Genomic DNA, 12,540 nt, shown 5'->3' with positions numbered 1-12,540 from the left:
GATAGCCCACCACCACCATGGTTAAAAAAATTCCTAGGGGAAACCCTGTGTTCTCCATTACTGGTGGGTTGTTTCATCCACTGGGCTTTAGTTTCTGTAAAGTCAACATTTGAATTGTATGAATTTGTATTTAGTTAGACAAACTGGGATATACAGGCAAGAACCTCAAGATTTATTACCTCTTTTGCATTTTCAACTTTCTTTTAATGAATTGTAAAACTTTACTGAGCACTACCCGTAGCATTTCAGTTATTTGTGTGGTAAAATGTGTTCATAATCCACAAAATGATTTTCTCTTGGATCCCTTTCGACTTGATTACATACATCGCTTTTGATAGCGTTGACAATCTGCTTTTGCCAAAGTCACCATGTAAGAAGCTGTTTTAAAGTCAGACTCCCCCCGTTTGAATTCATAACTGTGTCATGTTCTAGTTTGAGTAGCGCAGCATCAGAGGTGCAGAAGACGGAGGAGAGGAAGATGTGTGAAGATTCATAAAACTCCAAAAATCGCTGGCACAGAAACAGTCTCAGGGGTGTTAACTGTGGGATGAATCTTCTCCCACTAATTGGTATCATTTCTAAGCCACTGTGTTTTTTGGCAGAACCAAAATTACCTTGATAATTATAATTTTCAGTGGAGTTAGTCATTTGATAGTTTAAAGGCACATTATGCTGGATTTGCGTCTGTGTGTGTGTATTTTATCATGATTAATTCAGCTCAGCATTTGTCTTTTTCTGTCTGTTTCTCGCTCTCTTTATTTTTTTTATTTTTGTAGTTTATCCGAACCCTGGAGCACAGTAATGACTTTAATGCCAGGGCTAAGGTGTACTTTGCCTCCCTGCTGACCGTGGCTCTGCATGGGAAACTGGAATACTACACTGACATTATGAGAACCCTGTTGCTGGAACTGATGGAGGAGTACGTCCACAGCAAGAACCCCAAACTGATGCTGCGCAGGTGAGTGCACACACTTTCACCAGACAACACTCGAGTAAAAGGTGACCTGTAAAATCTAAACAAATACTGGCTGTAAAAGTGGACACAAACTTTCATACTCGATTTGTCAGAAAACTTTTTTTTCACAGGCCGTTAAATGTCCTCCTTCCGAAGCTTTATAATGAATCTCCCCATTTTTAAACTTTGGCACTGATCTCATCAGCCAGTTGAGGCGGACTGGGAATCATTTCAACGTGCAGTGGACTGTTTCATTCTGTTGCCATGTTTCCTGTTGAATTTTTTGCTCTCACTACTGCGGTCTGCTAAGAAAGCCAGACTGCTGCTCAGTCTATTCCAGTCCTCCACCTTCTGTTCATCCTTCTGTTTTTTCAGGACTTCCCAACAATCTGCTGGATGATTCTTCTTTTTAATTTTCCTATAACATTATAATGTTTCTTCTTTTCCTCTAAAATCGATTAAATTTTGATCAGAGCTAATTTTTGTGACATTTTCATGACATCAACTAAAATTCTGTTTTCACCTTCCAATTACACGATATTAAAGAACCAGCTTTATTAAAAGGAATTCAATGAGGATGACTTTCAGCTACTAATACACCAAATTAAACCCAGTATTAGTAAAATTACCTGTGCTATAGTCATTTTTGTGTTGGCTGTAATCAAGTAGCTGTTGAATTGGACTGTCTCCAAAAGTTAATGAATTCTAAATCCACCTTTTTTGTCTCATAAAAATGTATCCAGGTTGAAGAGATATTTTGCTAACGGGCCAACAGTGTTTGCTGTAACTGTTCTAGGCGAAGTTTTTAAAACAAATTTCACTTGATTAGTTGGTGCTCAGATTATATGTTGAGAAGAACTTTCAGCTACTACCACCTAATTTTAGCTCAATATTAGTAAAAATGAGAGATGAGCCATTTTTTAAATATTTAATAAGTTTAGCTTGGTTGGTTTTCTTGAAGTGAGTTGACTCTGAAAGTTAACCAGGTGTAGATGCACACCCAGTGATTACTCTTTGAGAGTTTCATTGAAATTCATTCAGTTTTATGAGATATTTTGCTAACAGACAAACAAAGACATGGGCAAAAACATTATTTTCTTTTCAGTGGCAGGCAGTAATTATGTATAATTAAACATTGTATCTTTGCCCCAACCTAAAACATCACTCTTAGCATGTTTTTTTTCTTTTGTTTGCTGTAATGATTATGTCACTGTCAACCCTTTCACTGGCTGCTGCCTCCCCTCCCTCAGCTGCACTCATTCATTCGAACAGTGGACTCACTCATCACTTGTGAGACAGGCCTGTGTGGTCGGGACTATCTGTTGGGCTGTGACTGGCTGTATTGCAAGCTCACAAAACTAATTGTCCCCCAGTGGAGAAGTTCATTATGTTGATTAGATCTTTGTGCAAACACAGCCCCCCCCCCCTCCCAAACCCCCTTTTACAAGACATCTAATTAGAGATGTTAAGAGTTAACAATGGGTGTCACCTGTCCATCAAGCATCAGCAGATTTGGATGAATAAATATTGAAACTGATGAGATGTGCGTAAAACACTGATTTGTCATGATATTTCTAAAAACGTTTATTAGAAATATTTTCTGATAAATGTTATTCCCAATCTTTTTTATTAATTTTATTTATTTATTTATTTATTTTATAAAATGAGAACAGTGCCTTTCTACATACTGTATAAATACCATGAAATGTTTTAAATTATATTATGAATTTAGGAACTATGATGTTGAATATTTAAATGTCTTTTTTTTATCTGATGAGGTTTCTACTTTAAAATTTTTTTATGTTTTTTGTTTTGTTTTTTTTAGGTCAGAGACAGTGGTGGAAAGGATGCTGTGTAACTGGATGTCAATCTGCCTTTACCAGTTTTTAAAGGTGACATGTTCTGACTTTTGCAACTTGAAATGCACTAAAATTAGCACAAGAGCTCAAGGTGCTGAGATTTCTAATTCACTCATGCGCGTGTAAATAAATATGGCAACAATGCCCACTAAGCTATCTTAAAGGAGACATCTTGTTTTTAAATCCTTCTTTTTCACATTTAAATCCTTCAGCTGGGGTTTTTATAAAGTGGAACTGCAATTCTTTGGTCTGAATTCCTCTTTACTCTAACTCCACAAGCCCCTCTTTCACCCCATTTCTGAGGTGTGTCTCAGATTAACTCATTTTGATGCTGTTCCTTTCTATCAAAGCAAGATGCTTCATGCTATGTTCCCCTCCAGCTTCCAGACCGGTTCATTCCAGTTTGATAGAGGGGATAACATCTATCTAGCACCACAGAAACTTTTAATTTAAAAAATGCTAACAATGGAAGACTTAGAAGAAGCGGTAAGCTGTAAGTCTAAATTTTATTTGGCAGTTCTGTGCAAATAATTTGACGTTCAGAAAGCATTAAAGAAAAAATGAGAGAACTGAACAGGTTGAAAAATATGACTCAAAAAGAATATGACGATATCTTTGCAGCACCTTGAAAGACTCCTAGCGACTCACAGTACACAACAAAATGTATTTACTGGCTAAAAAAGGGGATTTTGCACGAGATGTGCCCTTTAAGGAATACAGCGTTTTTCATAGAAATAATAATTATCTGTTTTGATGACTGTATGACATTAATTATTTTTAGGGTTTAAGCCAGTATCTCACTGGGTTGCAGTTGTTTGCAAATTACAGATTTCATTAACAAGGACATGCTCAACATAGTTGAAAATGTACTCTAAAAATGAAATGTTGGATTTACTTAACCATGTTATGTCAACTGGTTCCACTTAACTGAGTTGAGTAAATTCAAAGCAACATACTCATGTTCTTTGGTTAAAAAATAAACTGGTATATTGCTTTGAATTTACTCAACTCAATTAAGTGGAACCAGTTGACATAACATGGCTAAGTAAATCCAACATTTCTTTTTTTGGAGTGTTCTCGGGGGTTCTTAATTTCCATGCATGAGTTGCAGGGCCATGTAGTCTTGTTTCTTGAATTTTGAGCATTTTCAGGGAATTTGTAAAACCAAATTTGACAAGGTGGGCAATGAAATCAATCGTAGAGTGCACAAAACATTTTGCAAGTTGAGCATGTGAAAGTAGACTGATTTTTTTTAAAGTGCTCACTCAGAAAGGAGGGAGGAGAGAGAAAGAGGGAGAAAGCTCAGGAGCTATGTCGTTGGGGACTTCATGGCCCCAGTAGGGTCACCCAAAGGAAACAGGTCCTAGGTGAGGGATCAGACAAAGTGCAGCCCAAAAACCCCTATGATGAACACAATAAATGGATTAAGTGTTCCCTCGCCTGGACGCAGGTCACCGAGGCCCCACTCTGGAGCCAGGCTTGGAGGTGTGGCACAATGGCGAGCGCCTGGTGGCCGGGCTTTCACCCATGGAGCCCGGTCGGGCACAGCTAGAAGAGGAGACGTGGGTCCCCCTTCCCATGGGCTCACCACCTGTGGGAAGGGCCGTAGGGGTCGAGTGCAATGTGTGTTGGGCAGTGGTTGAAGGCGGGGACCTTGGCGGTCCGATCCTCAGCTACACAAACTGGCTTTAGGGACGTGGAATGTCACCCCTCTGGTGGGGAAGGAGCCTGAGCTGGTGTGTGAGGTTGAGAGGTTCCGACTAGATATAGTTGGACTCACCTCGACGCACCGCTCTGGCTCTGGAACCAGTCTCCTCGAGAGGGGTTGGACACTCTTCCACTCTGGAGTTGCCCATGCTAAGAGGCACTGAGCAGGAGTGGGCATACTTATTGCCCCCATCTCGGGTACGTTGGGGTTCACCCCTGTGAACGAGAGGGTAGCGTCCCTCCGCCTACAGGTGGGGAGACGGGTCCTGACTGTTGTTTGTGCCTATCACGAAGGTATTGACATTGACCTGGAGAGGCATGGTTGGGAGGAATGCCCCCCCGACCTGAACCCAAGCGGTTTTTTGTTATTGGACTTCTGTGCTTGTCATGGATTGTCCATAACGAGCACCATGTTCAAACATAAGGGTGTCCACATGTGCTCTTGGCACCAGGACACCCTAGGCTGCAGTTCAATTATCAACTTTGTTGTCGTTTCATCTGATCTGCGGCCGCATGTTTTGGACACACAGGTGAAGAGAGGGGCAGAGCTGTCAACTCACCACTATCTTGTGGTGAGTTGGCTCCGTTGGTGGGGGAGGATGCCGGTCAGACCTGGCAGACCCAAACGTATAGTGAGGGTCTGCTGAGAACGTCTGTCAGAGTCTCCTGTCAGACGGAGCTTCAACTCACACCTCCGGGGGAATTTCTAACACGTTCCAGGGGAGGTGGGGGACATTGAGTCTGAGTGGGCCATGTTCCGTGTCTCCATTGTCGAGGTGGTTTACCTGAGCTGTGACCATAAGGTTGTTGGTGCCTGTCTTGGCGACAACCCTCGAACTCGCTGGTGGACACCGGCGGTGAGGGATGCTGTCAGGCTGAAGAAGGAGTCCTATTGGGTCTTGGCCTGTGGGACTCTGGAAGCAGCCGATAGGTGTCGGCAGTCCAAGCGTATTGCAGCTCGAGTGGTCGCGGAGGCAAAAACTCGGGCGTGGGAGGAGTTTGGAAAGGCCATGGAAAAAGACTTCCGTACGGCTTCGAGGCAATTCTGGTCCACCATCCGGCGTCTCGGGGGGAAGTGGGGGAGCGGTTCGCCACCAACACTATTTATGGTGGGGATGGTGCGCTGCTGACCTCAACTCAGGATGTTGTGGGTCGGTGGGCGGAATACTTTGAAGACCTCAATCCTACCGACACGTCTTCCCATGAGGAAGCAGAGCCTGAGGATCCTGGATCGGACTCTCCAATCTTTGGTGCCAAGGTCACCGAGTTGGTTAAAAAGCTCCTTGGTGGCAGGGCACTGGGGGTGGATGAGATTCGCCCAGAGTTCCTAATGGCTCTGGATGTTGTGGGATTGCATTGGTTGATGCGACTCTACAAAATTGCGTGGACATTGGGGGCAGTTCCCCTGGATTGGCAGACCGGGATGGTGGTCCCCCTATTTAAAAAGGGGGACCGCAGAGTGTGTTCCAACTAAAGGAGGATCACACTTCTGAGCCTCCCTGGTAAGGTCTATTCAGGGGTCCTGGAGAGGAGGGTCCATCGGATAGTCTAATCTCGGATTCAGGAAGAGCAGTGTGGTTTTTGTCCTGGTCTTGGAACAGTGGACCAGCTCTACACCCTCAGCACGGTCCTGGAGGGTGCATGGGAGTTTGCCCAACCAGTCTACATGTGTTTTATGGACTTGGAGAAGGCGTTCAACCTTGTACCTCGGGGACTCCTGTGGGGGGTACTCCCGGAGTATGGGATACCAGGCCCATTGACATGGGCTGTTAGGTCCCTGTTTGACCGGTGCCAGAGCTTGGTTCACATTGCTGGTAGTGAGTCGGACTCATTTGCGGTGAGAGTTGGACTCCGCCATGGTTGCTCTTTGTAACCAATTCTGTTCATAACTTTTATGGACAGAATTTCTAGGCGCAGCCAAGGCATTGAGGGGATCCTTTTTGGTGACCTTAGGATCGCATCTCTGCTTTTTGCGGATGATGTGGTCCTATTGGCCTCATCAGATCGTGATCTCCAGCTCTCGCTGGAGCAGTTCGCAGCCGATCCGGGATGGGGATCAGTGTCTCCAAATCTGAGACCATAGTCTTGAGCTGGAAACCGGTAGCGTGCTGCCTCCGGGTCTGGGAGGAGGTCCTGCCCCAAGTGGAGCAGTTTAAGTATCTTGGGGTCTTGTTCATGAATGAGGGAAGAATGGAGCGGGAGATAGACAGGTGGATTGCTGCTGCGTCTGCAGTGATGCGGGCGCTGTACCAGTCTGTAGTGGTGAATCGGGAGCTGAGCCAGAAGGCAAAGCTCTCCGTTTACTGGTTGGTCTACGTTCCTACCCTCATCTATGGTCACAAACTTTGGGTAGTGACTGAAAGAACGAGATCGCAGATACAAGCGGCCGAAATGAGTTTCATTCGCACGGTGTCTGGGCTCTCCCTTAGAGATAAGGTGAGAAGCTCAGTCATCCGAGAGGGACTCAGAGTAGAGCTGTGGCTCCTCCATGTTGAGAGAAGCCAGTGGAGGTGGCTCGGGCATCCGGTTAGGATGCCTCCTGGACGCCTCCCTGGTGAGGTTTTCCTCCCGGCATGTCCCACTGGAAAGAGGCCCAGAGGAAGACCCAGGACACGCTGGAGGGACTATGTTTCTCGGCTGGCCTGGGAACGCCTTGGGATTCCCCCGGACGAGCTGGCCCTAGTGACTGAGGAGAGGGAAGTCTGGGTCTCTCTTCTTGGGCTGCTGCCCCCGCGACCCGATTCCGGATAAGCGGTAGAAAATGGATGGACAGACGGATGCTGAGAAAGTGATTGCACAAGGCAGTTTAATGTAAATTAAAGAGGATTTCTTTGAGGATTTGGGTTTGGATGCAAACACTCAGAATTTAGTGAAAAGAACATTTGCTGCTTTTTTCAGTTTTCTCACAATTTTGAGTCTCCAACTAGTCTCCTACTTATTTTATTTAAAGTCGATTTCTACATTGAATAAACTCGATTGCTAAATCCAATAATCTGCATCACAATGAGCTTTAACACTTAAGAGTTGCTCGTTGATGGATTGCCTTGTTTCACTTTGGTGCTCCTGTAGAAGGTGTGAGTGTGTTTACAATCCGAGCTGTTTATCACAACATCGAGGTTCCTGGCAACATGAGAGGCAACTTTAAAATTGCTTTATGTCTTCCTGTGTGTGTTCTAGGACTCTGCAGGCGAGCCCTTGTACAAACTGTTCCGAGCCATCAAGCACCAGATTGAAAAAGGGCCGGTGGACGTGAGAGTGAAGAAAGCCAAATACACCCTGAACGACACGGGCTTGTTGGGCGATGATGTGGAGTACTCAGTCCTGGTGAGCTGCACAAACACACAAACCACACATAAAGACAAATCCAGGACCTCCACCCCGAAAACTGCACATACTAGCTTTTTTTTTCATGGCATCGTTTTTTGTATGGTGAGTAACAAAACATACATACATGCTCTCCTATACACAGGAAAGAAGGAAACCTTGAGGCGACACACTTTGTGTGACATTTTTATTTTCAAGCGTCTTGTGTTTTCAGAGCAAAACCGACTCAGGCGACACGTTCCAATATAGCAGCGAAATGTGTGGCTCGGGTGAACGAACTACAAGTCGGAACAAGAGGAGAGTACATCCCCCACCCTCGACCTTGGCCACCCGCACATGCTCTGAATCCGTTCGGACGGCTTACTGCGAGTCAGAGAAAAGCGTACGCCTTTCATTTTGATGCCGCGTTTCAGTACCGGCAGCTAATCCGAACGCAGCTGTTTTCTGTTAGAGTCGGCACAAACAAAGAGACCCGTGGGTAATGGCTTTGTCGAGGACAATTATCAAATTAAGCTGAATTACACGTCTCCTGTAGTGATGGATCGTCTTGTGTGATTGAATTACACTGGGAGTAGGGGAGTGGGGGGGGAAAAGAAGCGTAACAAGCCGGGTTCATAGGCAAATGCTGTGTTCACAACTGGCTTTATTCACAGTGTGAGATCCATATGTACTTCAAATGCAGATGAGCTCATGAGGGTCCTGTTGTGGTGGGCTTTCCCTGCCCCACATTTGAGTCTGTGGAGTGGTCACTTAATTCTGACTGAGCTAACACACTGTTAAAGGTGAGGTGGGTCAGTTTCCTCCTGCTGAGCCTCGGTCATTAGCTGGCCAAGGTGACGAGAGTCGTGTCAGGTGTCAGTGCAGCATGTGTGTTGTTATGTGCTTCGACAAGCCCAGTTGCCATAACAACAAGCCCCCCATGGAGCTCAGCACGCGTTGATGGCTGGCTGCTCTGGACATGTGTGGTGATTCTATTTTTTTTCTTGTGCATGGTTTTTAATCTGAGTCTAGCTGCACATGTATTCACCGGCATGTTCTCGGTGTGTGTGTGTGTGTGTGTGTGTGTGTGTGTGTGTGTGTGTGTGTGTGTGTGTGTGTGTGTGTGTGTGTGCTCTGACCTGCACAGGGCTTTGTTTGACCTCGTTGCTTCCAGGGGAGTTGAGTCCAGAGGCCTGCTGGAGGAGGAACTGTCTGGCTGCCTGGAGTGCCTACCAGAGACAGGGAGRGAAGAAAAAATAAAGGGGTAATCAGACATTCATCGTTGCACTCACGAGACATTTTTTCTTTTTCCAATTTATTAAAAACATGATTGTTTTTAAGTTGCACCTTATTTTGCTAACTAAAAGAAAGTGTGCACGGTTCGTTCTTCAGTTTCAGACTCTCGTTAACCGGTCGAACACACACGAGAGCGCGACTCCTTCTGACTAAATGTGTCTAAATTTGCTTCATTCAAATCCCTCTTTGATTCTGAATTCTTCTCTCTTTTTTTTTGCTCTTCTGTATCCCCACCCACTCCTTAACTCTATTGCCACCTCCTCATCGTCCTCTCTTCGCGGAGGAGGGTGCAAAGTGGGTTTTCTAGATTCTCCGAGGCAGAAGTATGTCAGCCTGCCTTCGTGTTTGTGTTGTCACAGAGACGTAGAAACCATTTGCGCCGATGAGACCCGAAGAGCTGTGATTAACTACGACCCACCTTCTTGTTCATCTCCCCCACCACCAGCACCACTTCTCCCCAGTCTGCCCTCCAGTTCTGTCCATCCAAACCAGCTGTGTTTCCATACATCGCTTTGCCCTTTGGTTTTGCCAGTTTATCCCTCCAATACTGCAACCTAAACCATTCCTCTTCTGTTCCCATACCTTCCTTCTCTCTGTGTTTTTGTCAAATTCTCATCCTCTAACTTTCTGTGTTGCTTTTTATTTTGCTAAAAGGCAAATTTCTCTACAAGCAGAGCAAATCAGGTCATGAGCAGCRGGTCTATTTTTGTTGGAATGTTTAAGATGACCCCAAAAACTAAATATGAAAACACCCTTCTCCCAACACAAAAGAGTCACTTTTCGCTTACAGTAAAATTACACACACATACACGCACGCACGCACGCACGCACGCACGCACACACACACACACACACACGCACACACAAAATGCAGGCACAACCTTATGACAGAGAGGGTTACAGAGGGGAGACAGCAGGATGCACATTTGCTTCCTCTGACTCAAAAGGGAAAGGTTCCTTAGTAAATATTGATTTATGAAAGTCCCTGTGTGTGTTTGTGTGAGTGTGTGTGTGGGTGAGGGTGGAGGGTGTTTGTGTGTGTATGTGTGCAAATTAACGGTCAGATCGAGGGCTTCTTTTTTTTTATCATGGAAGCTCTTACTCAACCAAAAGAAATCTGCAAGAGTCTGTCATGTCACAACCACGAGCCACTGTAAAACAGAGCAGTTCACTCACATCGAACACCACTTAATGTCAAACAAATAAATTAAAARACGAGGCGCATTTGATAGTTTAAAGGTTTTAAATAAAAAAGGACGGATAGGACATATTAGACTGAAACAGAGAGAGAAAGAGAGAGAAGTTGTGTGCAGTCAGAGTGATGAAAACCAGCTGTATGGAGCACACTTGCTACTTTCGCTCAGAGCTTAATTAAAACATACAGAAGAGCGTGCCTACACACACACACACACACACACACACACACACACACACACAAATTTTAACACAAAAATCTTGGGAACCCCCCCTCCTCCCTCTCTCTCTTTACCAGTTTGACCTCAGCATTAAATCAGGCACAAACATACACACAGACAAACACAACCGCCCAGTTTGTTGGCATGTGGTGTGAATTACTCCTTGAACACCCTGTCTGCCCAAAACCGAGCGTGCGTGTGTGTGTGTCTGTGTGTGTGAGTGCATGAGTGTATGTTGGCAGGAGTTGAGCAGGCATGTCTGGCAACAATAAGGGACAATTCCACCCAAATTACCACCCTGATTACCACTATATTAAAGAGCCATTTATGGCTTTCATAAACGCTACGACCGAGCAGAGGTGATGCCTGTCTCCTCTCCTCAGCTCGGGTCAATAGATGGGTGTGTATATTTGAAAGACAAAACACGTGAAAAAATAGAAATATGTGTATTTTTTTTAAAAAAAGTCTACTTGCTCACATAATAATGGCACAAATTGGTGAACTTTACTTTTGTAAAGAATAAGTCTTAAAGCTGTTATTACACATGAAAATCATCCTGGTTTCACAATACTCCACAGAGGATATTTTCCTGAAATGAAACTGTAGTGTGATGACAACGTTGTGCTGTGTCCTTAAAGGTAATCATTAAACTAAATGATCTTTTGTTATAAGTTTGGTCATAAAAAAAACATTTCCTGCATCTTACTGAATCACAGATGATCACACAAACAGTTGCTCCACTTTCCTTTATATAACTTCAGACTTAAAAGTTTAGTTTAATCTTTTGAAGAAAATCACAAGTTATTCATAAAAAATACACTGATCCCATTTGTTTGTACAGAACAACAGAGGTTGGCTGAAAACCTGACAATTTTTTTTAACATCTAAAGGTGAAAAAAAAAAAAAACCTTACTTGTCAGTCATAGCACTTATATGAGGTGTACTGCAAAAATATCTTAAGGTTTTTCTTCATTCAATTACTTTTAGTTAAACAACAACAAAAGAGGATATTATTGCCTTTAATTCTTAATATTTGCATTTATGTAARATGACGTGACTACTGATGAGATTTCAGCTTCTTGAAGAGAGTCCCATTTTTATGTGCAACATTTTCTTACTTTGTGCAACTTCAAATAATGGTAAAAGAACAGGTGTAAATGCACCATATGGGTAAATGGGAGAGACTAAAACTTTTTATTAGATAAATTACTTGTTCATAAATTTGTTTCTTTCTAATTTAAATTGGGCATTTAAATACAACAGTCACAGGGAACAGCTCTGTAACTGAGCTGTCAAATCTTCTTTTTCTTTCTTTCTTTCTTTCTTTCTTTCTTTCTTTCTTTCTTTCTTTCTTTCTTTCTTTCTTTCTTTCTTTCTTTCTTTCTTTCTTTCATATAAAGTATGGGTCTCCCAATACCAATTTTTCTCAAACTGAGTACAAGTACTTCAGTTTGGGTGTTTGCAAATAGAAAGTATCAATGCAGAGTCCATACAGAGTTAGAACCTAAACAATACAATGACTATTAAATGTATTTTTATTTAGAACAAGGTGACTCTCTTTCCTTATAGGCTAACAGCCACTCTGACTGGATCAAATCAAATATACAGATACAKACTGTTGAAGCTTTTAAAYRWATAAAAGTAACAAATACRATTTTCTTTCAACTTGTACACATTTCCTAAACATAGAAATGACTTTTTTTTTCACTTAAAATGTAAACTGTAACACATTCAGTGGAGTATTATCAGCATCTCAGTATCAGTACTGGTATCTGTATTGGTTTTGAGTATCGGGGCATTTTGGAYGAGTACAAGTACTTGTAAAAACACTGGTAACGGGACACCACTGGTTTAGGGAAAACCTCAATGTAAAGATAGGTTCATACATCGTCTAATAGTATATTTGTTGTGCATCATTCCTTGTAAATTTCAAATAATTTACTAAGTAAAACTGTTTGTGAGTTAAAAGTGAAATTGATATAAAAAACTGAGTTAACCCTTGTAG

At 43.2% G+C, this 12,540-nt stretch overlaps 1 protein-coding gene across 2 annotated transcripts in view; it reads left to right on the top strand.

The window, feature by feature from the left end:
- The window catches only part of plxnb2b (plexin b2b), a 197,477-nt gene that overhangs the window by 168,550 nt on the left and 16,387 nt on the right, over positions 1 to 12,540 (top strand). For both annotated transcript variants that reach the window (XM_014021273.1, XM_014021272.1), the window contains 3 exons: positions 777 to 958; positions 2,781 to 2,847; positions 7,699 to 7,845. In XM_014021273.1, coding sequence (XP_013876727.1) covers positions 777 to 958; positions 2,781 to 2,847; positions 7,699 to 7,845 — 396 coding nt within the window. The remainder of the gene's footprint in view (positions 1 to 776; positions 959 to 2,780; positions 2,848 to 7,698; positions 7,846 to 12,540) is intronic.

This window comes from Austrofundulus limnaeus, unplaced genomic scaffold (genome assembly GCF_001266775.1).
Source record: "Austrofundulus limnaeus strain Quisiro unplaced genomic scaffold, Austrofundulus_limnaeus-1.0 Scaffold285, whole genome shotgun sequence".
In the NCBI taxonomy this organism is placed as follows: domain Eukaryota; kingdom Metazoa; phylum Chordata; class Actinopteri; order Cyprinodontiformes; family Rivulidae; genus Austrofundulus; species Austrofundulus limnaeus.
Note: the sequence above shows the minus strand (reverse complement) of the source record. Positions and strands in the feature narration are given on the sequence as shown.